Raw genomic sequence first — 27,526 nt, 5'->3', positions numbered from 1 at the left:
CTTCAGTAAGTTAAATGTAAAATAACCACATGACCCAGCAATTCCACTTCTAAATGTCTACTCAGAAGAACTGAAAACAGCCTTGGCCAGTTTGGCTCAAGGGTTAGAGCGTGGAACCTTGGACCAAAGCGTCGTGGGTTTGATTCCGGTTAAGGGCATGTACCTCTGCTGCGGTTTGGTCCTGGCCCTGGTTGGGGTCCTGTGGGAGGCAACTCATCAATGTGTCTCTCTTGTATGGATGTTTCTCTCTGTTTTTCTCTCTCCCTACCTCACTCCCTCCCACTCTATCCGAAAATAAATGGAAAAATATCCTTGGTTGAGGATTAAAACAAAACAAAAAAAAGAATTGAAAACAGGTGTTCAAACAAAAACCTGTACACAAATGTTCAGAACAACATTATTCATAATAGCCAAAGGTGGACAAAACATAGTGTCTATCAATAAGCAAATGGCCCTGGCCAGTTTGGCTCAGCAGTTGGAGCATCGGCCTGCAGACCAGAGAGTCCCAGGTTCGGTTCCTGCTAGGGGCATGGACCTAAATAAATAAATAAATAAATAAATACATAAGCAAATGGTTAATCAGAATGTGGTATAATCATACAATGGAATGTTGTTCACTAATGAAAAGAAATTTAATTCTGATACATGCTACAACAGAAGCCAGACATGAAAAGCCACATACTGTATGATGCCATTTATATAAAATATCTAGATAGAGAAATCCAGGGACAAAAAGTAGAGTAGAGGTCAGAAGGGGCTACGGTGAGGGAATGGAGAGCTTCTGGTAGAGGGTTTCTGTAAGGGTGATGAAAAAGTCCTAGAAATAATGGTGATGGTTATAGAACGCTGTAAATATAATTAATGATATTGAATTGTACACTTAAAATGATAAATTTTATGATACACACACAACCAAAATAATAAAAAGAGCAAACCAACCTAATATCGAACTTCATTCAACAGTATGAGATTCAGTATCAGACTCTCAGTATGAGTGTCCACAGTATGAAATTCAGATATAAGATTACACGTCTCTGTGGGTTCCATTTAACAGCCTTACACTTTCAGTTCCTTCTTCACTTTATTTATTTATTTTGCATTTATCTTCAGATAGTGTGAGAGGAAGAGGGGGAAAGAGAGAGAGAGAAACATCAATATGAGAGAGACACATTGAGTGGTCGCCACTCACACGACCCCATCTGGGGCCGGGGACAAACTGCAACTGAGGTATGTGCCCCCAGCAGGAACCGAACCTGGGACTCTCTTGTCCACGGGACGACACTCCAACCGCCGAGCCAAACTGGCCAGGGCTCCTTCTTCACTTTAAAAAGGACTTAAGTGTATAAAGTCTAGACGTGAGTAGTGTTCCTATTATATGAAGTACTACTCTTAGATTTTCTCAGTCTAATTTAATTTCATAATGTGTAACCATTTATCTGTCACACCTTGGCATAGAAGAACTGTAATTAAAAGCTTAAATATGACTAACACATTTGCATATAAGTGGTAACTGTTCGAAAGCTGAAAGCAAAAGGCAAAAAGAAAACCCAGAGCCTTAGCTGGTGTGGCTCGGTGGACTGAGTGTTGTTCCATGCACCAAGAGGTTGCCGGTTTGATTCCCAGTTAGGGCACATGACTGGGTTTGGGGCTTGATTCCCAGTGGAGGGGTGTGCAGATCACTGTTTCTTTCTCTCATTGATATCTCTCTCCCCCCCCCCCCCCAAAAAAAGCAATAAAAACAAAAAATAAAAAGAAAATACTATCAACAATTATATACCAAAAATTGGATAACCAAGAAGAAACAGATAAATTTCTAGTAACATACAATCTTCCAAGGCTGAATCGGGAAGAAACAGAAAATCAGAACAGACTGATATCTACTAACAATATTAAATTAGTAATAATAATAAAAAAAAACTCCCAACAAATAAAAGTCCTGGAGCATATGGCTTCACAGCTGAATTTTACCAAACATTTAAAGAATAACTCTTCTCAAATTACTCCAAAAAACTGAAGAGCAGGAAAGGCTTCCAAACTTATTTTATGATGTCAAAATTACCCTCATACCAAAACTAGATGACAGCACTACAAAAACAAAAATTAAAAAATTATAGGCCAATATCCTAGATGAACATAGATGCAAAAATCTTCAAGAAAATATTAATAAACCAAATTCAGCAATACAATACTCTATAATCCCAGGATTTATTCCCGGGATGTAAAGCTGGTTCAATATCTGCAAATCAATTAATGTGATACAGCACATAAAACATGAAGGATAAAAATCACATGATCAGCCCTGATTAGCATGGGTCAGTGGTTAAAGCACTGGCCTATGCATTGGAGGGTCATGGGTCTGATTCCTGGTGAAGGGCACATAACTGGGTTGCAGGTTTGATCCCCAGCACATGCAGGAGGCAACCAATCAATGTGTCCCTCTCTCACATAGATGTTTCTTTCTCTCTCTCTCTCTCTCTCCTCCTGCTCCCCTCCCTTCCACTCTCTCTTAAACAAACAAACAAACAAACAAACAAACAAAAAACCAATGAAAAAATTATCCTCAGGTGAGGATTAACAACAACAGCAACAAAATCATATATTCATATCAAGACATGCAGAAAAAGCATTTAACAGAAATTCAACATCCATTTTACAAAAAATTCTCAGCCAAGTGCAGATAGAAGGAATATACCTCAACATAATAAAGGCCACATATGACAAATCCACAGCCAACATCATACTCAATGATAAAAAGTTAAAAGTTTTTTCTCTAAGATCAGGAACAAGACAAGGATGCCCACTTTCACTACTTTTATTCAATGTAGTATTATTGGAAGTCCTAGCCACAACAATCAGACAAGAAAAAGAAATAAAAAGCATCTAAATTGGAAAGTAAGAAGTAAAACTGTTATTATGTATCTTCAAATGATACCATACTATACAGTGAGAACCCTAAAGATTTCACCAAAAGCCCTGGCCAGTTTGGCTCAGCAGTTAGAGCATCAGCCTGCAGACCAGAGAGGCCCGGGTTTGGTTCCCGCTTAGGGCATGAACCTCGGTTGCAGTTTGTCCCCGGCCCTGGTTGGGGCCGTGTGGGTGGCAGCCACTCAATGTGTCTCTCTCACGTCGATGTTTCTCTCTCCTCTCTCATGTCTCCTCTCCTCTCCTCTCCTCTCCTCTCTCTCTCTCTCTCCCCCTCCTCCCTCCTCTCTCCCTCAAGATAAATGCAAAAAATGTCTTCAGGTGAGGATAAAAAAAAAAAAAAGATTTCACCGCCCTGGCCAGTTTGGCTCAGCGGTTAGAGCGTCGGCCTGCAGTCCGGAGAGACCCGGGTTCGGTTCCCGCTAAGGGCACGTACTTCAGTTGCAGTTTGTCCCTGGCCCTGGTTGGTTGTGCGGGTGGCAGCCACTCGATGTGTCCCTTCACGTCGATGTTTCTCTCTCTCTCTCCCTTCCTCTCTCTCCCTCCCACTCTATCTGTACAAAAAATGGAAAAATATCCTCGGGTGAGGATAAAAAAAAAAAAAAAAAAAGATTTCACCAAAAAACTGTTGGAACTAATAAATTACTTCAGTAAAGCAGCAGAGCACAAAATTAACATTCTGAAATAGGCTGCATTTTTATACACCAATAATGAAATACTGGAAAGAGCAATTAAGAAAACAATCCCATTTACAATTGCCATCAAAAAGAATAAAACACCTAGGAATAAATTTAACCATGAGGTAAAAAGCCTATACTTGGAAAAATTTAAGGCATTCCAGAATAAAATTGAAGAGAATATAAATAAATGGAAGGATATACTGTGCTCATGGATAGGAAGAATTAACACTGTTAAAATGTCCATAATAACCAAAGCAGTCTACGGAGTCCATGAAATCCCTATATAAGTATCAATGGCATTTTTTCCACAAAACTAGAACAAAGAACCATAAAATTTATATACAACTACAAAAGAACCTGAATAGCCAAGTCAATCTTGAGAAAGAACAAAGTTGCAGGTACAAAACAAGGATGTCCACTATCTGATATCAAACTATACCACAAAGCTATAGTAATCAAAACAGCATGGTATTGGCATAAAAACAGACATATAGATCAATGAAACAGAACAGAGCCCAGAAATAAACCCATGTCTGTACGGTCAATTAATCTATAACAAAGAAGGCAAGAATATAAAATGAAATAAAGACAGTCTCTTCAATAAATAGTGTGGGGGAAACTGGACAGATACACAAAAGAATGAAACTGGATCACTTTCTCACACCATATATAAGACTAAACTAAAAATTGATTAAAAACTATAATTTAAGATCTGAAAACATAAAACTCTTAGAAGAAAATATAAGCAGTAAACTCTTTGACATCACTGGTAGCAATATGTAAATTTTTGGATATGTCTCCTCAGGCAAGGTAAACAAAAGAAAAAATAAACAAATGAAACTATATCAAATTAAATAGTTTTTATACAGCAAAGGAAACCATCAACAAAACAGAAAGACATTCTACTGAATGGGAGAAGATATTCACCACTGACATATCAAATAAGGTGTTAATATTCAAAATATATATGGAACTCATATAACTTAACAACACCAAAAAACAAAAACAAAAACAAAAAAAAAAAGAAAAAGAAACAATTCAATTAAAAAGTAGGCAGAGGACCTGACTAGACATTTTTCCAAAGAGAACATAAAGATGGCCAAAAGGCAGATGAAAAGATGCTCAATGTCACTAAATCATCAGAGAAATGCAAATTAAAACAATGATATATCACCCTATACCTGTCAGAAAAACCACTTCTCATGAAAAATGTACTTTTTAGAGACTCTGAGTATACTCTCAACATATATACTCTTCTATTTTAATTCATCTTTCAAAATATGACTTACATCCAAAAATATTAACTGGGGGTTGAATTTTCACAGAAGATATCTTAGAATCTTTATTAGTCTCTTCAAATTTCTCCATAAAAAAAGCAAATGGAGTGTCAGACTACAAATCTACTCCTTTTAGTCACAATGTACGTAGTGCAGCTGGTAGGACAGGAATCAGAGAAGTTCGAATTTTCCACATATTTTTTTAAGGATCACTATTGAAAAAAATCTCAGGTTCTGGTCACGGTCTATCCACACAACTCATGAAATTTAAAATAAACGCTCAGATGAAAAAGAGCAGAGAGCAATACATCCCCCAAGATGGAAAGCACAACTTACTTCAACTTGGAAGAGTTCTCCAGCCCCCTCACAGTCATTGGATGTGATTATTGGAGTATGAATATGCACAAAGCCACTGTCCTGGAAGAAAAAGAAAAGCCACTTTTTTTTCAGTATATGTGTATATGAAACAATTCCAAGAACATATATCATTATACTATTAAAACAGCATTAAGAGAATGCCATATCAAACCCCTTCCTAACTCCCAAGTAAAACTACTGAAATATCAAGCTGAGTTTTAACTAGGCAAAGAAACACAGATAATTTTAAATCGGGAAATGAATTAGACAGTATCTAGTCCAATCTCCTCATGTCAAAGGTAAGGACACTGAGGCCCAGAAAGGGTTAACTGGCAACTCACACAACTAGTCAGTGGTGGCTGTGACTGAAACCTAGGTCTTCAAGGTCTCTCTCTGATAACAGTACCACTCTTCTTCCACTTTTCTAACCTACTGGCAGTGATTTCTCTCTCTCTCTCACACACACACACACACACACACACACACACACACACCCTACCTTAAGCTTAATGTGTAATAGTGTTGCCCACATTGCTAAGGGATACAAAGTAGTCAATGTAAAAATCAGTTATTTTGCAATGAGAACCTAAATTGCAATAAACCATCGGAAAGGAGAAAAACTACGGTGGACAAGTAGGGACTACAGAAATACACAGCAAACGAGGCCGAAATGGTTTTAGGATGTCCGAGACTGACGGCAGGGGCACTGGCAGCGCTAGCAGTGCGCTTCCTTTGCCTCAAGGAGGGTTCCCAGCAGCAAATCCATCCATCACTGAGGCGCCCGACGGCAATTTTTCCACTGCAAAGTCTGAGACTATTTCCATTAGTGAACCACAAAAGCTGTTGCTAGTAGGACTGAAATAACCCAACAACTTCAAGGTTAAGCTTCTTTCATTTGACTATGGATATAGGCAAAAGGTTACATTCAGCATAAATGTTGCAGGGTGGGGGTAGAGGTAGCTAAAGGGCACTTAGGCTGCAAAGGCAGAATAGTATGTGTTTAATGGAAAAGCTGTGGTCCTGAAATCAATACTAAATTCATATAATACAATTCTAATCTCTGCTAAATTCTGCTTATCACTGGTGGAATGTAAAACGTCTCAGTGTGTTACCAGGGACCTCCCAAGTTTGCCCCCTCCTTCATAAAAAGGTGAAAGTATTCTGGCTAAGATACAAAGTATTCAGTTAACAAGGTGCCTTATGATGTAGACAGATTAAATATTCAAACTCTAAATTAGGAGTCTATGCAAGTACTCAGATATGTACTTAATCTGGGAGCAACATACCTGGAGGTGCTGCGCAGAGCACATGCTAGAGAATGAATGAAACAAAGTTTGCTCTTAGGAGCTGAGAATTATGGACACAAATCATTTATTCCACACGAATGCAGGCAACTACGAGCATGAGTGCAGTAAACAAAGAAAGGAAATGAAAAATCCAAAGGAAATGAGGGTGGCGAGGGGGCGGAGGAGAGGGAAGAGAAAATTTAATGGCTAAATATAATTGCCAAAGTTAGAACTGGTCAACTGCCATAAGAAACAACACTGTAAATCTTACGAAAGTAACTTTATGAGATTTTTAAAAATCACTTGAGTAGTGGGAATTATTTTTAATACTCAACTAATGTTAAACCTTTCTAGAGGTGTCACTGACTTTTTAAGGCTTAATGCTGCTAGCAAGGCTTAACATATCAAAGTCCATAATATTACCACCAAAAGCTATAAAGGGCACAAAGGAAGAATAACAACACATTGAGAATGAAGTCCATAAAAGAGAAAGTGAACACAGGAGACAGAAAACGTGGAAAATAAACAGGAGTGGGGGAGCCCTGTCAGAAGCCGCTCCAGGGGGAACCAGCGTGAAGCACTTGCCCTGTTCCCCAGCACAGCGGTTCCAGGGGGAACCAGCGTGAAGCACTTGCCCTGTTCCCCAGCAAAGCGGTCCAGGGGGAACCAGCATGAAGCACTTGCCCTGTTCCCCAGCACAGCGGTTCCAGGGGGAACCAGCGTGAAGCACTTGCCCTGTTCCCCAGCACAGCGGTTCCAGGGGAACCAGCGTGAAGCACTTGCCCTGTTCCCCAGCACAGCGGTTCCAGGGGGAACCAGCGTGAAGCACTTGCCCTGTTCCCCAGCACAGCGGTTCCAGGGGGAACCAGCGTGAAGCACTTGCCCTGTTCCCCAGCACAGCGGTTCCAGGGGGAACCAGCGTGAAGCACTTGCCCTGTTCCCCAGCACAGCGGTTCCAGGGGAACCAGCGTGAAGCACTTGCTCTATTCCCCAGCACAGCGGTTCCAGGGGAACCAGCGTGAAGCACTTGCCCTGTTCCCCAGCACAGCGGTTCCAGGGGAACCAGCGTGAAGCACTTGCCCTATTCCCCAGCAAAGCGGTTCCAGGGGAACCAGCGTGAAGCACTTGCCCTGTTCCCCAGCACAGCGGTTCCAGGGGAACCAGCGTGAAGCACTTGCCCTGTTCCCCAGCAAAGCGGTTCCAGGGGGAACCAGCGTGAAGCACTTGCCCTGTTCCCCAGCACAGCGGTTCCAGGGGAACCAGCGTGAAGCACTTGCCCTGTTCCCCAGCACAGCGGTTCCAGGGGAACCAGCGTGAAGCACTTGCCCTGTTCCCCAGCAAAGCGGTTCCAGGGGGACCCAGCGTGAAGCACTTGCCCTGTTCCCCAGCAAAGCGGTTCCAGGGGAACCAGCGTGAAGCACTTGCCCTGTTCCCCAGCACAGCGGTTCCAGGGGGCACCAGCGTGAAGCACTTGCCCTGTTCCCCAGCAAAGCGGCTCCAGGGGAACCAGCGTGAAGCACTTGCCCTGTTCCCCAGCAAAGCTTTTCCAGGGGAACCAGCGTGAAGCACTTGCCCTGTTCCCCAGCAAAGCGGTTCCAGGGGAACCAGCGTGAAGCACTTGCCCTGTTCCCCAGCACAGCGGTTCCAGGGGGAACCAGCGTGAAGCACTTGCCCTGTTCCCCAGCACAGCGGTTCCAGGGGAACCAGCGTGAAGCACTTGCCCTGTTCCCCAGCACAGCGGTTCCAGGGGGAACCAGCGTGAAGCACTTGCCCTGTTCCACAGCACAGCGGTTCCAGGGGGAACCAGCGTGAAGCACTTGCCCTGTTCCCCAGCAAAGCGGTTCCAGGGGGAACCAGCGTGAAGCACTTGCCCTGTTCCCCAGCAAAGCGGTTCCAGGGGAACCAGCGTGAAGCACTTGCCCTGTTCCCCAGCAAAGCGGTTCCAGGGGGAACCAGCGTGAAGCACTTGCCCTGTTCCCCAGCAAAGCGGTTCCAGGGGAACCAGCGTGAAGCACTTGCCCTGTTCCCCAGCAAAGCGGTTCCAGGGGGAACCAGCGTGAAGCACTTGCCCTGTTCCCCAGCACAGCGGTTCCAGGGGGAACCAGCGTGAAGCACTTGCCCTGTTCCCCAGCAAAGCGGTTCCAGGGGAACCAGCGTGAAGCACTTGCCCTGTTCCCCAGCACAGCGGTTCCAGGGGGCACCAGCGTGAAGCACTTGCCCTGTTCCCCAGCACAGCGGTTCCAGGGGGAACCAGCGTGAAGCACTTGCCCTGTTCCCCAGCAAAGCGGTTCCAGGGGAACCAGCGTGAAGCACTTGCCCTGTTCCCCAGCAAAGCGGTTCCAGGGGGAACCAGCGTGAAGCACTTGCCCTGTTCCCCAGCAAAGCGGTTCCAGGGGAACCAGCGTGAAGCACTTGCCCTGTTCCCCAGCAAAGCGGCTCCAGGGGAACCAGCGTGAAGCACTTGCCCTGTTCCCCAGCAAAGCGGTTCCAGGGGAACCAGCGTGAAGCACTTGCCCTGTTCCCCAGCACAGCGGCTCCAGGGGGAACCAGCGTGAAGCACTTGCCCTGTTCCCCAGCAAAGCGGTTCCAGGGGAACCAGCGTGAAGCACTTGCCCTGTTCCCCAGCAAAGCGGTTCCAGGGGGAACCAGCGTGAAGCACTTGCCCTGTTCCCCAGCAAAGCGGTTCCAGGGGAACCAGCGTGAAGCACTTGCCCTGCTCCCCAGCAAAGCGGTTCCAGGGGGAACCAGCGTGAAGCACTTGCCCTGTTCCCCAGCACAGCGGCTCCAGGGGAACCAGCGTGAAGCACTTGCCCTGTTCCCCAGCAAAGCGGCTCCAGGGGAACCAGCGTGAAGCACTTGCCCTATTCCCCAGCAAAGCTTTTCCAGGGGAACCAGCGTGAAGCACTTGCCCTGTTCCCCAGCACAGCGGTTCCAGGGGGAACCAGCGTGAAGCACTTGCCCTGTTCCCCAGCACAGCGGTTCCAGGGGGCACCAGCGTGAAGCACTTGCCCTGTTCCCCAGCACAGCGGTTCCAGGGGGCACCAGCGTGAAGCACTTGCCCTGTTCCCCAGCACAGCGGTTCCAGGGGGCACCAGCGTGAAGCACTTGCCCTGTTCCCCAGCACAGCGGTTCCAGGGGGAACCAGAGTGAAGCACTTGCCCTGTTCCCCAGCACAGCGGTTCCAGGGGGAACCAGCGTGAAGCACTTGCCCTGTTCCCCAGCAAAGCGGTTCCAGGGGAACCAGCGTGAAGCACTTGCCCTGTTCCCCAGCACAGCGGTTCCAGGGGAACCAGTGTGAAGCACTTGCCCTGTTCCCCAGCAAAGCGGCTCCAGGGGAACCAGCGTGAAGCACTTGCCCTGTTCCCCAGCAAAGCGGTTCCAGGGGGAACCAGCGTGAAGCACTTGCCCTGTTCCCCAGCAAAGCGGTTCCAGGGGAACCAGCGTGAAGCACTTGCCCTGTTCCCCAGCAAAGCGGTTCCAGGGGGAACCAGCGTGAAGCACTTGCCCTGTTCCCCAGCAAAGCGGTTCCAGGGGAACCAGCGTGAAGCACTTGCCCTGTTCCCCAGCACAGCGGTTCCAGGGGAACCAGTGTGAAGCACTTGCCCTGTTCCCCAGCAAAGCGGTTCCAGGGGAACCAGCGTGAAGCACTTGCCCTGTTCCCCAGCACAGCGGTTCCAGGGGAACCAGCGTGAAGCACTTGCCCTGTTCCCCAGCACAGCGGTTCCAGGGGAACCAGCGTGAAGCACTTGCCCTGTTCCCCAGCACAGCGGTTCCAGGGGAACCAGAGTGAAGCACTTGCCCTGTTCCCCAGCAAAGCGGTTCCAGGGGGAACCAGCGTGAAGCACTTGCCCTGTTCCCCAGCAAAGCGGTTCCAGGGGAACCAGCGTGAAGCACTTGCCCTGTTCCCCAGCACAGCGGTTCCAGGGGAACCAGTGTGAAGCACTTGCCCTGTTCCCCAGCAAAGCGGCTCCAGGGGAACCAGCGTGAAGCACTTGCCCTGTTCCCCAGCAAAGCCGTTCCAGGGGGAACCAGCGTGAAGCACTTGCCCTGTTCCCCAGCACAGCGGTTCCAGGGGAACCAGCGTGAAGCACTTGCCCTGTTCCCCAGCAAAGCGGTTCCAGGGGGAACCAGCGTGAAGCACTTGCCCTGTTCCCCAGCAAAGCGGTTCCAGGGGGAACCAGCGTGAAGCACTTGCCCTGTTCCCCAGCACAGCGGTTCCAGGGGGCACCAGCGTGAAGCACTTGCCCTGTTCCCCAGCACAGCGGTTCCAGGGGGAACCAGCGTGAAGCACTTGCCCTGTTCCCCAGCACAGCGGTTCCAGGGGAACCAGCGTGAAGCACTTGCCCTGTTCCCCAGCAAAGCGGTTCCAGGGGAACCAGCGTGAAGCACTTGCCCTGTTCCCCAGCACAGCGGTTCCAGGGGGAACCAGCGTGAAGCACTTGCCCTGTTCCCCAGCACAGCGGTTCCAGGGGGAACCAGCGTGAAGCACTTGCCCTGTTCCCCAGCACAGCGGTTCCAGGGGAACCAGCGTGAAGCACTTGCCCTGTTCCCCAGCACAGCGGTTCCAGGGGGAACCAGCGTGAAGCACTTGCCCTGTTCCCCAGCACAGCGGTTCCAGGGGAACCAGCGTGAAGCACTTGCCCTGTTCCCCAGCAAAGCGGTTCCTAATGAAAGGCTGAAGGCCAGAGGAGGAACCAAACACAAAAGCACACACTTTCATTCAATTTTTCAGATTGCACCCACTACCTCTAAATATTCAAATATTTTGATGGCTACACATTCCAGAATCAGATATTTTATAAGGCACTGAGTATCTGAAAATTATAAAATTCATGTACTAAGACCCATCCATACACGCTACTCAGTGACTCATGGACTGTATTTTTCTCTAACACACCCAAAATGAGAATCCTTATTTGTCAGAATCAAAACAAAAACATGGCAGCAATTGCTAGTTACAGGTACACCACTGGCAACAAAAACTAAAAGCAAAAGGGAAAAAACAAAAGCACTCACAGGGACTCAAAGGCGCAGCCAAGAATGCGCCGCCCCGTGTGTGGCAGGCTCTGAAAGCACTGCCCTACGGAGGAAAGAAAAATCTGATACTCAAGGAAGAAACTTGACTCATCAAGAAGGGGCAATTGGCCCTGGCCGGTTTGGCTTAGCGTTCGGCCTGCGGTCCAGAGAGACCCAGGTTCGGTTCCCACTAGGGGCATGTACCTCAGTTGCAGTTTGTCCCCGGCCCTGGTTGGTCGTGCGGGTGGCAGCCACTCGATGTGTCCCTTTCAAGTCGACGTTTCTCTCTCTCTCTCTCTCTGTTCCTCTCTCCCACTCCCACTCTACCTGAACAAAAAATGGAAAAATGTCCTCAGGTGAGGATTGAAAAAAAGAAGAAGGGGCAACTGTGTTCTTCCGGCTCAATTTAGGAAACCAGGGAAGTATGCAATACATTGGAGGATAATTTCTGCTGGAATTTAGAACTGGTGTCTGAAGAGATAGTCCTGTTATTTGACAAACTCAGTTCTTCTAAATAACTCATTCCTTGAGGATTCTAGATAGCCAAGTTTTAGTACATAGAAAATGTGTCAATTTTATGAGAAAATCAAGTTATAAACAAAACACTTTGGATACTCAAACTAAAATAAATTAATTCTAGATGCTCCAAGTATCCTAAAAGGTACTGCTCAAGTTTATTTTCCCCCTATACTTCTAGATTTGAAATTTATAAAGATTTTACATTTTAAGTATTAACATCTTGTAGGGAGTGTAGAGTAACAACTCAGAAATTAGTACCAAATACTAGAAAATATATAATGAATATTTAATATGTCCTATAGCTCTCCTGTGAGTTCTTTAAATAATTCCATCCTAACTGTCATGCATACAAATTGGTAACACTCTAAAAGTTGGTATCAGGATTATATTTTCCATATCTTTACAATTAAAAAGTGTATTTATAACACTCAAAAAAGTATCTACTTTATAACTATCATCAACAGCGCTAAAATGTATTTTCAACCACTTCAAATGTCTTTTTAATATACTATTTTGGTTATTTTCTGACTTCAGATTTTTCTAGTTTCTTCCCTTATTTTAAAATTATTTACATATTTTCAAAAGCTTCAAGTAAAGAAATGCATAAAAATAGGTGGAAGTCCACTTGTCAATGGATGGCCAATACCACCACCTGGTGGCTGGAAATCTATACAACTATTTCAGAATTAAAGCAGGTCCACTTTATTAGCTGTTAGAGCCATAGGGGGAAAACGTTTTCAGATTTGAACTAATTTTGTTTGTGTGATTCAGCACTATTGAAAAGTCATATAGAAGTTGCATAAGAAAGTTTACAATGTCCCCTTTCCAACTAGAATGGGATGATATTGTATAATGTGATTTATTTTCCTTTGTTTATTCAAGATTACAGTATATGCTTTAAAGCTATGATGTTCTTTAGTTGTTTTACTAGAAATCAACTCTGAAGGAGCTTTTTCAACAGTAAGAACTCCCTGGGCAAGCTACAACAGATCAGGGCCTGCATGATTTTGGATATCGGGAAGGGTACATGCTATTAAACAATCTCTGCAAATTAGCTGGATCTGGCCCTGGACAGTGTGGCTTAGCAGTTGAAGCATCGGCCCGTGGACCAATGAGTCTCGGGTTCAATTGCGGGCAAGGGCAGTACCTTGGTTGCAGTTCACCCCGGCCCGGGTTGAGGTCGTGCAGGAGGCAACCAGTCGATGTGTCCCTCTCACATCGATGTTTCTCTCTTTTTCTCTCTCTCTCCCTCCAACTCTATCTGAACAAAAATCCTCGAGGGAGGATTAAAAAAAAAAAAAAAAATTAGCTGGATCTGGAGAAGTGGCATAGGAAGAGTTCCAAAACCACATGGAATAAGACTGAGCTTTGCCTTTGGCGTCCCCCCCACCCCCCCAATCCACAGGAGTAGGGTCCCTTCACCTCATCAACTGACCAACTACGTTTCACTGTGGCTTTACCGGGGCAGGGGAAATGGTGGAAAAGCAAAGCTAAATTAGACAAAATGCCTTTAGTCATTAGCTCAATCTACTTGATCAACCCCAGTAACTCTTTAAAAGTTGTGCTTACTGTATATATACAGTATGTCTATGACCAAGACAAAGAAACAGGGACCAGATTTATAATCCTACCTGAAAAAAACCAAAAAGACAACAACTAATCAAAAAATCCTACATGTAAACCACAATAAAGAATGGTTTTCAAGACACTGAATATCAGACAACAAAGGAGAGTGATCTCTGAGAGATGGAAACAAACACAGTGAACCCCAACGGTAGCCCAGCTCACTACCTTGAGGTTTTCCAGGCCATGGCAGGGGGCAGTAATTAAATGGAGCCCAGCAGACTCCCTGAGTTGAGGAGACAGAGCTGAGAGCTTGAGGAGACCAAAGGGGCTAAAATTCAAGAAAGAGTACCGGAGAGGCGAGAGTTGTGCAGAGAACTCAAGAGATGTGTAGAGGGTCACCTGGAGTATTAGGTAGAGGAATAATCAAGCAAATGCTTGTGAGGAAACCATCCAAGGCCAGGGAAAGAACCACCCAAAAAGATCAGAGGAAACTGTGCCTGGTGCTTACATGTGGCTGGAAACTGTGTCTGTAGCCACAAGCCAGATTGGAAAAACTCATCATTCACACAGCATTAGGTAGAGTACCAGGGAAGGTTTTGCCTCAGTAGTGGGAATAATTAGACTGAGAACTTATCCAGACCTACTTGAAACCAAAGCCCAAAGGACCAAACAGTTTCCAAATAACTGCATACCAGAACAAAGCTTAAGAACCTTAAAATTCACACGTCTGGCACCAAATAGAAGAGGCAGGGAAACATAATCCATAATGAGGAGATAAATAAATAAAAACTGAGAGATATCTTAAAATTAGAAGGACACAAAAACAGTACGTTTACCGCATTGTATATGTTCAAAACCATATTGTATATGTTCAAATGTTAAATAGAGAAATGGAAGATTCATATTTTTAAAGGGTCCAAATCAAACATCTAGATATAAAATCTACAATGTGTGAGATGCAAAATGCACTGGATAGAAATAACAAATTAGGTGTTGTAGAAGGAAAGATAAAAAAGCTTGAACACATAGCAATAGAAATTATCCAAAAGAAATATATAAAGAAAAAAAGAATTAAAAAAAAGAAAAGATCAGAACATCAGTGAGTTCTGGTGATACCATCAAGTGGCTTAATATCTGGATAGTTTAAATCCCCAAAGGAGGAAAGAAACATACAAAAATTTTAAAAAATAATGTCTAAAAAATTGATAAAATGGAAAAGAACCAATCCAAGAAACTCAACAAACTCCAAACACGAGCAACATAAAGAAAACTGTGCCAAGACACATCATAATCAAATTGCTTAGAACTAGTGATAAAGAGAAAAACTTAAATTATCAAAAATAAGTACCATGTGAGTAAAGGGTATTTGGAATAACCAGAATTTTTAGGATATTCTAGTGTTACAATTATTCAGTTTCTTTATAAGACAAAACACCGAGAAGCAAAACACCTTACCTTAAAGAAAGAATGAATGGCAGCTGTGGCTTCACTGCGCACCCTCAGTATAGAACCCAGGACATTCGTCCTACATCGAAGGTGAGGAAATTGTCTCAGATACTCCAGAGTAGGCCTCTCTTTATATTTAAAAGGGAAATCCTGCCAGTAAATTGAAAAAACAAAAACAAATTAGAAGCTAAAAAGATAGTTTCCAGGGCATTTTAAAAATAGTACTGCTTTATAACAAAACTAAGATGGTTTCCTTCTTTATTTCTTAATGTAACTGAATATAGTCCACATTAGTTCCAACCAGTTAGTAGCATGGTGGTGGGGTGGAATCACAGAGATGCGGGTTTGAATTCTGCTCTACTACATATTAGCTGTGGAACCATGGGCAAATACACTTAATATCACCGAGGCTAATCAGTTATTTACCAAATTTCTGTTAGCTATCAATCACCATTCACAAATAGAGAGATTAGGATATAATTATGTAACATAGTTCCACTGTTTGGCACACAAGAGTTCAGAATATTGTAGATATTTAAGATAGTTTTCTACAGCTGTATACACACAGTAGAATCACCCAAATGTCTTGAAAGTCCAAAATAATTCATAATTAGTTAACACTTGGTTAATCACTGTTTACCAACATGCACTGCTAAGAATCTAGCAGAGTAGTGTATATTTACAAAAATTTTAAAGAAAATTATGACTACCTAGAAGAATTTCCACCCTACTCACACTCATGTTATAAGATTAAGACGGAAACAGACTTTCAGACCAAAATTACAGTTTCAATAAAAAGATAACAAAGAAGTTAAGTGAAAGAGCTATACTAGCAGCCTTTTAGACTTGTCTATTTCTGTTAGGCCTCATGCATGTATTAATTTACGTTGTGTAGAAATAAGCTCCACACTTACTAAAATGAAAATATAACCACATTAACAGGAATCTGGGGACAGCTAGGGGTTCAGAACTCCCTAATGTCTGAATACTTAAAAATGACAGAAGTGAAGGGAAAGAAAAGATGATGGTATCAACACCCACAGAAGCCAAGGGAGAACAATTTAAGAAGAGTAAAATACATGGTACATTTTTAATGATCATATATCCCTCTAAAAAGGGAAAAACAAAAATGGTTACCATCTCCATTCTTCTGAGTTCCCAAATTATTTTCAGTTTATTTTGCAGAGCTATTATTTTTTTAATCTCTACCCAAGGATATTTTTCTATTTATCATCAGATAGAGTGGAGGGGGCGGGGAGAACATGGATGTGGGTGAGACACATGACCAGATGCCTCCTGCAAGACCCGACTAGGGCCAGGACGAACTGCAACTGAGGTACATGTCCTTGACGAGAATCAAACCTGTGACTATTTGGTCTGCTGGCTGACACTCTTAACCACTAGGCCAAACAGGTCAGGGCAGAACCTGATTCTTGATTTTACATGTCAATTAGAATTTCTTAGAAAATTATTCTGAAGGACAGTTTTTTGTTGTTGTTAATCCTCAACAACAAAATCAATGGATATTTTTCCATTGATTTTTTAGACAGAGTGGGAGGGAGGGAGAGAGAGAAACATCAATGTGAGAGAGACACATGGACTGGTTGCCTCCTGTACGACCTCAACCAGGGCCAGGGATCAAACCTGCAACCCAGGTACTAGAGCCCTTGACTTTGGTCCATAGGTGGACACTCTAACTGCTGATTCAAACCTACCAGGGCCAGAATGACATTTTTAAGACATTGCCCATTTTCTTTCTTATTGCCTATATTTAATTTCTTCCAGTTATTCCAGAGAACTCAAAATGAATTAAAATGATGCAATTTCCTTATATTCCCTCATTTTTTGTTCATTAAACATTTGAAGACAAGTATTACAAAACCACAGGGAGTTAAAATGGTTAGTACATCAATTTCAGCTCTATCATGTTGGGTAAGTCATTTCACCTGGCTGGGCCTCATTTTCTCTAATTGAAGACATTAGATTGATCATCTATTATTTTATTCTTGCTAACCTCTTTATTAGGCTACAAATAAAAAGCTATTAACGGAAGAGTCTTACAGAAACAGGGAGGCTGCTCTCTCCTCTGAGTAGGATGGGACAGTCGCCACACGGCTAATAAAGCTCTCTTAATTTGAACCCCCCCCCCCCCAAAAAAAGAAACAGGGATAAACATGTCTTAATGTACAATTTCTTTTTTTTTTTTTTAATCCTCACCAGAGGACATTTTTCAACATTTCGTTGAGATAGAGTGGGAGGAAGAGAGAGAGAGAGAAACATCGATGTGAAAGGGTCACATCGAGTGGCTGCCACCCACACGACCCAACCAGGGCCGGGGACAAACTGCAACCGAGGTACATGCCCTTAGCGGGAACCGAACCCGGGTCTCTCCGGACCACAGGCCGATGATCTAACCACTGAGCCAAACCGGCCAGGGCTTAATGTACAATTTCTTTGTTCAGCCCAAGCATTACAATACTCTAGCACCCTCCAACAGAACTTTCTATGAAAAATAGAAGTGTTCTGTATCTGTGCTATCCAATATGGTAGCCACTAGCTGCATGTGACCAATGAGCACTTGAAATGTGGCTAATGACCTTGAGGCATGGAATTTTTTAATTTAATTTTAATTGATTTAATATTAAACAGCCACAGGTAGCTAATGGATACCGTATTGGACATAACAGTTCTAGATCATGCAAGTCACTTCTAGACAGAGCTTTCCTAAGAACGTGGCCTGCCCTGTTATGTCTCCGTCACTGGGCATGCTTGTAAAAGTGGCAAGTTTCAACTGTGACAGGCACCACAGAGATGCATAGACCAATATGTAGTTCTCGCTCATAAGACTCAGCCATCTACATACATACTTTTTGCTACTCTGTCCATATTCCTTAGGCTCTACTGCCTGTTTCAGTTACCTGGGAAATCACAATCAAAACATGTTCTAAGGGCCATCTTCCTAATAATCACACTTAAAACAGATTGTTAATGTTTTTAATTAAGTCTAAACAGCCTCTAATAAAAGTGTCAGAAAACATACCTTGGGATCACAACTTCCAACAACTTCAATTTTTTCTGCCTTCAGTTCCACATTTTGCTTTTTGGATAAACTTTTTACCAGCTGGCCCTGAACTTCCACAGAACTCCCAAAAGCCAGTTCTCTACAGTAACAAAAACACAGCATAAACAAGATATCATTACATGCAACCCTCGTTTTAATACAAATCTTGCTACAGGAACATTAAAATGTTTAATGATAGAAGTTTTTACCTATAATTAGGTAGTTAAGAGACACTAAAGCAAAGAATAAGTGAGGAATATTGTTGCATGAAGATGTTAGCAGAAGGTAAGGCCCAAGCTTGAAGGATCTTGATTCTAAGTATTTGAACTTGAGCCTCAAAACTATGAAAAGCAGATTTGTTTAGAAAGATCACACAGGATGCAATGTGAACACTTGATTAGGGAAATAGGGGAGAGGGGCAGAAGAGATTAAAAAACACAAAATCAAAGGACTCACTTTTTTTTTTAAACTCACCTACTGTCACAATTTGAATCTGCTACAACCTGAAGGCTTTCCAAAGATGACCCATCATTTACGTGCAGGAACAAGACCTCCTTCTGAGATCGGACTGAACGAACCCATCCCTAACGAAGCAAAATATTTCTAAATGTGAGTTTAAAACAAACATTTTACATTCCCATTACACATACATATAGAAGATTAAGAATGTCCCCATAATCCTCCCTTAACAAATTGATTGCTTTTAATTTACTCCTATGTGTATGTACTTTTATATGGTTCTTAACACAGTGAGATATAGCTTTGATATTCCACCGTTTGTTTTGTTCTGTTAATAAAGCTCATTCTATTGCAGGTGTGATCCCAACCCTGGTTGGGGACATGCAGGAGGTAACCGATTGATGTGTCTCTCTCACATTGATGTTTCTCTCTCTCCCTCTCTCCCTTCTGCTCTATCTAAAAATCAATGGAAAAATATCCTCGGGTGAGAATTAATAAAACAAACAAAAAAACCCCACTTCTCATTATGAACACATTAAGTAGTACACAAACTTCCAAAGACACTCTAAACTTTAAAATGTTTAATGACAGAAGTTTTTAACCCATAATCAGGTTAAAAGCTACAAGTAGTTAAGAGACATTGAAGCAAAGAATGGGTGAGGGATATTGCTGCATGAAGATGTTGGAGGAAAAAAGGCCCAAGCTTGAAGGACCGATACACTAATCGCTCAGCCAAATCAGCCAGGGCTAATACACTCTGAATTTAAATGACAGGTAGGTCTGAGTACAAATGAGATGTCTTTAGGTAGACCGATTAACATTGAAAATGGCTCGCTCATCTATCACATCTAGCTTACATTTAACTAGCAGAGAAGGTAAGGGAGAATATTCCTCCAGCAGACACTGAATAACTGTGAAACAATTGGTGGAATATGATTAACCAGTAAACATTCCTTAGAAAAACTATACAGCTATGCACCACTTAATGACAGAAATATTTGAGAACTGCGTTGTTGGGAAACTTTGTCATTGTGCGAACATCAGAATGCACTTAAACAAATCTAAATGGTATAGCTACTACACACCTACACGTTACTGCACAAAACAACATGAGATTAAATCAAGCACAAGAGAAAATGACACCAGTTGAGAGATGCAGCAAATGCAAGAAGTATGTGGCAGCTGCAGGTGTAACATGGCATACTGTTCTACAGCAAACTTGTTATAAGTAGAAAGAGCAGACTCTAATATGATAAAATACAGTATAGTAAATACACAAACCAGCAACATATTTATCATCCTTAGAAGGATTATGAACACAATTGTATGTGCTAAACTTTAATCAACTGGCAGCAAAGTAGATTTACATAAGCATCGCCACAAACATGTAATGCCCTGCACTATGATGTTAGTTATAAGGTTACCAAGTCACTAGGTGATAGGGATTTTTCAACTCCATTATAATCTTATGGGACCACGTCTTTCATGGGTCTGTCACTGATCGAAACATTATGTGGTGCATGACTGTACTGACCCTTACTTTGTGTCCCCACCATACCCTAAAGAAAAGGAGTCTTCCTTGATTTCCTCACAGTTAGGACTTCCCTCTCTGTTCTCTCCAAGTTCCTTATTTATACCACTAATACCTATCATATCATTGTAATGCCTTGTTTTACCTATTAGACCAGGACTGTCCAACAAAAATATGTGAGCCACATAAATAATTTTACATTTTTTAGTGGTCACATTAAACATAAAACAAATAAAACCAGGTGAAATTAATTTTAATATTTTATTTAACCCATTATGCTCGTTATATTAACAACATATAATTAATATAAAATATTTTGGATTCTTTTTGTTCTTCAGAATTGATATTTTATTTACAGCACCTCTCAATTCAGACTACCCAAATTTTAAGTGCTCAGTAGAAGTACAAGTGTCAGGTAGCTAGCTAAAATTAAAGCCTCTAATCTAGGCACTAGGTTGTTCTTTTCACCTTTGAGACGTCTGTAGACTAGCACATAAAAGGTATCATTAATGTATGTCGAATTAATAGGTGAATTCAAGAAAAGATTTTGATGTGGATCAAGGAGAGAATATGAAACCCAAAGAAATGCAGAGGGGTAGATTAGTCATATTGCTAAAAGTCAAGGATACGTGAAAACAACAAAAATAATTGCATCAGTGTGTTTCAGCAATCTAATAAAACGGTCAAACCACCTTGCTTGGCCTGCTCCTTTAAGAGGAGCTGCTGCAAATATTATTAGCAAGAAATAATAACGTTTACTGACTGGACCACTGTTCTATGTCTTATAACTATTACCTTACTTAATCTTCGGCTAAAGGACTATTATTACCTTAATTTCTATAAGACGATTTAAACCTAGGCAGCTTGACTCCAGAGCTCTTTCAAACTGCCACACTCCACTCTTTTTCCTAGCTGATTAAACATTATATGCAAAGCTCCATTTTAGACAGATGGCTACACGTCGAGTGAAAGGTATGGTTTAGTTGAACAAATAATTACCGTCAGCCATCTGCGAATACCAAGACAGGTAAGTCATGTTTTCTGCTCTCAAGGAGCTAGCTCGACAATCAGGATATAACTGTGTATATCCATCATAAGGGCCAAAGGAAAAGGGGCCCCTTCGTTTCTTTTGCTGTATGATGAACAAGTTTGCAGGTAATGCCCTGGTGCCCAGCTAAGTTCGAGCGCTTTCTAGGCATTGCAACAGTTTTGCGAAAAGTAATGGTTGCCAATGAAAGAAGAGTGTGAGCGCACGCGACTGCCTACGTTTTCTAACTTTCCCTGCCAGTCGTTTGACCCGAGGGTACAAGGCAAGCCTAGATGTGGATGTGCCATATAAGTCACTAAAAAGAAAAAAAAAAATCCCTTTCCCATACACCAACCTGAACCTTAACGCGCTCCCCACTCGCGTTCTGGGCCCCGAGAGCGTCCCGCACGCTCAGTTTGGCCGAAGGCTTGTGTCTCGGGCAGGGAGCAGAGGAGCAGGAGCGCAGGGCTCGGAGCAGGCACCGGGCCCCAAACATCGCGCGGGTGGCCCAGGCCCTCCCTCCGCGGCACGAGCCCTGATCCTGGCCGGTTCCGACCCCGCGGGGGGGACACGCCCCTCTCGGCCGCCCCCAAATTCCGGGCTGCAGCCCTGTGCTCAGATGCTCCAAAGCCCCCCGGTTACTGCCTTCCCCCTAGGGGCCAGCTCTGTCCCCAAAGAGCCTCTCTGTCTCCCTCTCCCCCGGGGGCGGGACGGAGACAAAACATTCAGCGGCGTAAGCAGAAAGGACACCACGTGCCGCCGGCGGCCGGGACGCCCCACGGTCCCGCGTGGTTCCTAAACCTACACCCCCGACCCCCAGCCGAGAGGCGAGGCGCCACCGCCTACGTCACCACGCCAACGCCAGCGTCATCACGCTACGAGGAGGCTAAGAGAGAGCATGCGTACTCGTGACTCCTAGTTAAAGAGGAGGCGGAGCGGAGGAAGGGGCGGGGCCAGGAGAAGGGGCTGATCTAAGGATTTAAGGTTGTTGGGGTTTAGGGCCGAAGGAACTGCGGAGCCCATGTGCAGCGGGGTCTGAGAGTTTCACTTTCTAAAGCTTGCAGGTGATGCTGAGAACACAGAGGCCAGGAGTGACCGATGAAGGGGAAAAGCATCTAGGAGAAGACTTAGTTGCTGAGGCAGCCCAAGGGCATCAGTCGTTCCTGAATTCTGAGCACAGAGATAGACAAGCCATAACCCCTGCTCAAGTCCGTTGTGTGGCATCGGGAATCTAAACAGACACTGGCATAAAAGTTCCCGGCCAGAGCCTAAGCGTGGAATGGCAAGTATGGCTGGGGAAGGTAGACCTTTTACAAGTAACAGGAACTGAATAGCCCTCGAATATTGTGGGAGTCGGAGAAGGCACACAGCATGATGTTGCCGAGAGGCTGGTGGGATGTCGGGCATTATCTGCCAGAATCTTGTCTGTCTGTCTCTTTCTCTCTTCCTGTTTCCATCTGCATTTGTTTGACCTGGAAACATTGATCTTTTATATATTAGGCTACCTTTAAAATGTATCCAAAAATAATTTTCCCCCTGCAGCTCCTACAAGCATAGAGAGGTTTCTAGTTAAAAGAAATAAGGGCTAGTTACTTAAATTTGCACTATTATTAGGCCCATTTTACAAATAAGGAAATTTAGGCACAGAAAGTTTATACGGCCGGGCTGGTGTGGCTCAGCGGTTCAATGTGGACCCATGTACCAAGAAGTCGCCTGTTGAATTCCCGGTCAGGGCACACGCCCACATTGTGGGCCTGATCCCCAGTTGGGGGCATGCAGGGGGCGGCCAATTGATATTATCTCCCATAGATGTTTCTATGTCTCCCTCTCCCTTTCTCTCTCCTTCTCCCTTTTTCTCCCTCCCTCTCCCTTTCTCTCTCTCCCTCTCCCTTCCTCTCTCTAAAAATCAACAAAGAAAAAAATTAAAAAAAAAGAAAGTTTATATGATTTGCTCAAAGGTATACATCCTATAAGTGTGAGATTTAAGCTCCCAAATCCTGACTTTGTGCACTAAACTATTATGCTATACAGTGTCTCAAGGTGGGAAAAAATCTTGGTCCCTTCCATGGAGGAGCTCATGGTCTAGAGATGGGGACTGGCAAGACAACAGATCATTGCAACAAAATAAGTACATATAAATGGACTCAAGTGGAGTGGTGGTCTAGAGGAGGAAATAATTAAACTGAGTTTTTGAGGAGGATCAGAATTTAATCAGTTTGGGGTGTAAGAAAGAGTCATGCCAGAATGTGAACAGGAAACATTGGCAGGAGGGTAAACAGCCCCGAGGAATTGTAAAATTGTTTTCAAGGTAGACTAGAAAGTATTTCCTATGAAAATACCATAGTTCTTGGGCACTTTTCATACCTTGAAAAAAGAAGCTGACAAGTAAATCGTCAATTAAAGGAATAAGCACAGAAGAGCAGTAGTAACCAAATCTTGGGGGGAGCAAGGTAGTTTTCCTTGAGGAAGTGATAGCTAAGCTGAGACCACAGGATGAGTACAGAGAGGGGCAAAAGTAGGTTTACAGTTGTGAGTATATGTAACAGTTTCTTCTTTTTTTTTATCCTCACTCGAGGAAATTTTTTTTGGGGGGGTGCATTTATTTTGAGATAGAGCAGGAGGGAGGGAGGGAGGGAGAGAGAGAGAGAGAGATGGGTTGTCTTCCATATGCTCCCCAACTGGGGATCAAACCGCAACCCATTCATGTGCCTTGACAGGAATCTAATGGGCAACCTTTTGGTGCACAAGAGAACATTCAACCAACTGAGCCACTCTGGCTGGGCCACAGAGTTTATTATTGAGTTATTTATTAATTATTGTATTATATTTCATACAAACAACTAAACCTACTTTTTTGCCACCCTGTATTAGCCTGCAAAAGGGGAACTGTGTGAAGTTAAGGGAGTTGCAAGCATTCTCTATTGTGATCTGGGTGCGCTTACCGTGCTCACATATGTAAACATTCCTTGAGCTCTGCATTTTACTTATGTATACCTCAACAAATGTATAAATTCAATATTAAAAATAGAAGAATCAGGTCTGCTGCGAGAAGTAAAACATCTTCTTTCCCTACATAAAGAGGAGTTTAGAGGGTTATACAATCCTCTTTGGTAGCTACCGCCTAAGTTTGTTAAATCAAATCTTAATATTTTGTCACATCTCCTTCAGATCTTCCTTTTTTATTTCAAGAAAAAATGAAAACCAGATACAATGAATCTCTCTTGTACCCCTCTGATTTTCTTTCTTTTCCTCCTGGTTAGAGGTAACCACTGTCTAGAATTCAGAATTTATGATTTCCTTTCATATTGTTAGAAGTTTATACACATATACGTACACACACATGTGTACATATATGTATATATAATATGTATGTATCTAGAGACTTGTATTGTTTTGCATATTTTTAAACTTTAAATAAATGGTATCTTACACTATATATTATTCTACAACTCAAACTTATTTTTTGAGGTCTATCCATGTTGCTCTAGTTCTTTTTAATATTCCATCATATGAATGTACCACAATTTATTCATTCTCATTCTGATAGTTATTTGGACTGTTCTCAATTACAGGCAGAGGTGAATTTACCATGAGGCTAATGAAAGTTGAGCTCAGAGCCCCTTATTTGCATGTATGTCTCTCTCACCCCGCTCCCTCACTACACCTCTCCTGCTCAGTGCTGGGAGTGGTCCAGGGAGAGGAGAAGCAACAGGGAAGCATTTCTAAAGGAACTCAGAATACAGGGACATGGACTGCCAAGGCTCTAGAACTTTCTTGTAACCACTTCTTTCATTCTAAATAAATATTTCCTTTAATATTTGTAATTTTGTATCATTTTCCTTAAAGAGAACCTCGCCAATTATGTAAAGTTTCAAGCCCCACAGAACTGGATCTGCCTTTTATTACAAGAATGCTGCAATAAATATACTGGACACACGTGAAGGAGCGTGCGTCTGGATCACCAACTGAGGGTATGCACATCTCTCGCTTTCCTAGGTACTGCCAAATTTCTTTCCAAATTGATGGCTCCAATTCATTCCTCCCCCAGCAGGCTTATGAGTTCTCAGAGCTCCATACCTTTAGTGACAATTGATAGGGTCAGACTTTCTCATTTTTATCAGTGTTGGATAAGAAAGAGTATCTCGATGTTTTTAGAAATTCCGTGTTTTTGATTCTTTTCTTTTTCTCCCTCAAAATTCCATTTCACTCATCATTTTCAACAGCATGGTGGAGAGGAGCACTGGACTGGCAATCAGAAGTCTTGGTGCAGATCTCATTTGTATGACTCACTAGCTGTGGAATCTTCAGGAAGTAACTTGAAACCCAGACTTCACGTTTTGTGAATTTTGTGATAGAGAAATGTGTATTATATCTGACTGAATACTCTCCATCCTTTATGAGTTTTGTTTTAGAGTTAGGGAGTCCCCTATATTTTACCAGCTAACTCCATCAAAATCCCAAAGTAGAAGGCTCAAGATTAATTCTATCTGTTTTGTGTACATTTCTTTCTTTCTTTTTTTTAATCCTCACCTGGGGATATATTTTCCATTTATCATCAGACAGAGTGGGAGGGAGGGAGAGAGAGGGAGCGAGAAACATCGATGCTAGAGAGACACTGATATGAGAGAGACACATTGACTGGTTGCCTCCCTCATGACCCAACCAGGACCAGGGACAAACTGCAACTGAGGTAAATGCCCTTGACCGGAACTGAATGTGTGACTCATTGGTCTGAGGGCCAGTGCTCTAACTGCTGAGCCAAACCGGAGAGGGCTATTTTCAGTTCTTTTGAGTAGACACTTAGAAGAGGAATTGCTGGGTCATATGGCTATTCTACATTTAACTTATTGAAGATTGCCACACACACACACCACACATATAGATCTTAGAAACCTGCAGCATCAATTCCTAGAAATAACACCAAAATTTTGTTTTGTTTTAAAAATACCTTTAATATTATTGTATGTGTCCAGTCACTTTTGTCATTGCCATTTTGAGATACTAAGCCTGTCCACTGTGATTTTGCTTTCTTTTGTTTTTATATAAATTATTTATTTATTTTTTTGTTACAGATATTTTACCTTTTTTACCCCATTGGCACCCCCCTCCCCACCCCACCCACGCCCCGTCTCCGGCTTAGTTGTCCATGTCCATTGGTCAAACATTCATGCATATCAGTTCTGTGGTTTATCTCTTCCCACCCCCCCCACCCCCTCTTCTGAGGGATGTCAGTAGGTGCCCTACTTCCATGTTTCTGGGTCTACTGTATTCCTCAGACTGTTATGTTCATTATATTCTGTATATAAGTGAGATCATGTGGTATTTGTCTTTTTCTGCTTGGCTTCTTTCACTTAGGATAATACTTTCCAGGTCCCTCCATGTCATCTCAAAGGATAAGAGATCTTTCTTTCTTACCGCTGCATAGTACTCCATTGTGTATATGTACCACAGCTTTTTTATCCATTCGTCTACTGATGGACACTTGGGCTGTTTCCAGATCTTAACTATTGTAAACAGTGCTGCTATGAACATGGGGGTACCTATATTCTTCCTGATCAGTGTTTCAGGCTTCTTAGGGTATATTCCTAGCAGTGGGATGACTGGGTCAAATGGAAGTTCAATTTTTAATTTTTTGAGGTAACACCATATTGTTTTCCACAGCGGCTGCACCAGTCTGCATTCCCACCAGCAGTGTACTAGAGTCCCCTTTTCTCCACACCCTCGCCAACACTTGTTGTTTGATGATTTGTTGATGGCAGCCATTCTGACAGGTGTGAGGTGATACCTCGTTGTTGTTTTAATTTGCATCTCTCTGATGATTAGTGATGTTGAGCATTTCTTCATATGTCTTTTGGCCATTTGTATGTCCTGTTTGGAGAGGTGTCTATTCAGCTTTTCTGCCCATTTTTTAATTGGGTTCTTTGTCTTCCTTTTGTTGAGTTGTATGAGCACTCTATATATATTGGAAATTAACCCCTTATCTGATACATCATTGGCAATGATGTTCTCCCATACAGTGGGTTGCCTTTCCATTTTGATGATCGTTTCTTTTGCTGTGCAGAAGCTTTTTAGTTAGATGTAGTCCCATGTGTTCATTTTTTCCTTTGTTTCTGTTGCCTTAGGTGATGTATCAGTGAAAATTCTGTTGCGTATGATGTCCGAAATTTTGTTTCCTACATTTTCTTCTAGAATTTTTATGGATTCACGGGTCACATTTAAGTCTTTTATCCATTTTGAGTTTATTTTTGTGTATGGTGTAAGTTGATGGTCTAGTTTCATTTTTTTACATGTAGCTGTCCAATTTTCCCAACACCATTTATTAAAGAAGCTGTCTTTACTCCACTGTATGCTCTTGCCCCCTTTGTCAAATATTAATTGA

General features: G+C 42.9%; 1 protein-coding gene across 5 annotated transcripts in view; it reads right to left on the bottom strand.

The window, feature by feature from the left end:
* The window catches only part of NARS2 (asparaginyl-tRNA synthetase 2, mitochondrial), a 120,173-nt gene extending 98,503 nt beyond the window's left edge, over positions 1–21,670 (bottom strand). For 2 of the 5 annotated variants that reach the window (XM_036258822.1, XM_036258823.1), the window contains exons 1-5: positions 21,503–21,658; positions 18,605–18,714; positions 18,110–18,230; positions 15,079–15,219; positions 5,216–5,296 (exon numbers count right to left, since the gene is read on the bottom strand). In XM_036258822.1, the coding sequence (XP_036114715.1) occupies positions 5,216–5,296; positions 15,079–15,219; positions 18,110–18,230; positions 18,605–18,714; positions 21,503–21,643 (594 nt within the window). In that variant the 5' untranslated portion in view covers positions 21,644–21,658. Of the gene's footprint in view, positions 1–939; positions 1,105–5,215; positions 5,297–15,078; positions 15,220–18,109; positions 18,231–18,604; positions 18,715–21,502 lie in introns of those variants that run through there. The other 3 variants (XM_036258821.1, XM_036258820.1, XM_036258824.1) reach the window with 3 other exon arrangements.
* Between the last annotated feature and the right edge of the window lie 5,856 nt (positions 21,671–27,526).

Source organism: Molossus molossus, unplaced genomic scaffold (genome assembly GCF_014108415.1).
Source record: "Molossus molossus isolate mMolMol1 unplaced genomic scaffold, mMolMol1.p scaffold_m16_p_13, whole genome shotgun sequence".
In the NCBI taxonomy this organism is placed as follows: Eukaryota; Metazoa; Chordata; class Mammalia; order Chiroptera; family Molossidae; genus Molossus; species Molossus molossus.
Note: the sequence above shows the minus strand (reverse complement) of the source record. Positions and strands in the feature narration are given on the sequence as shown.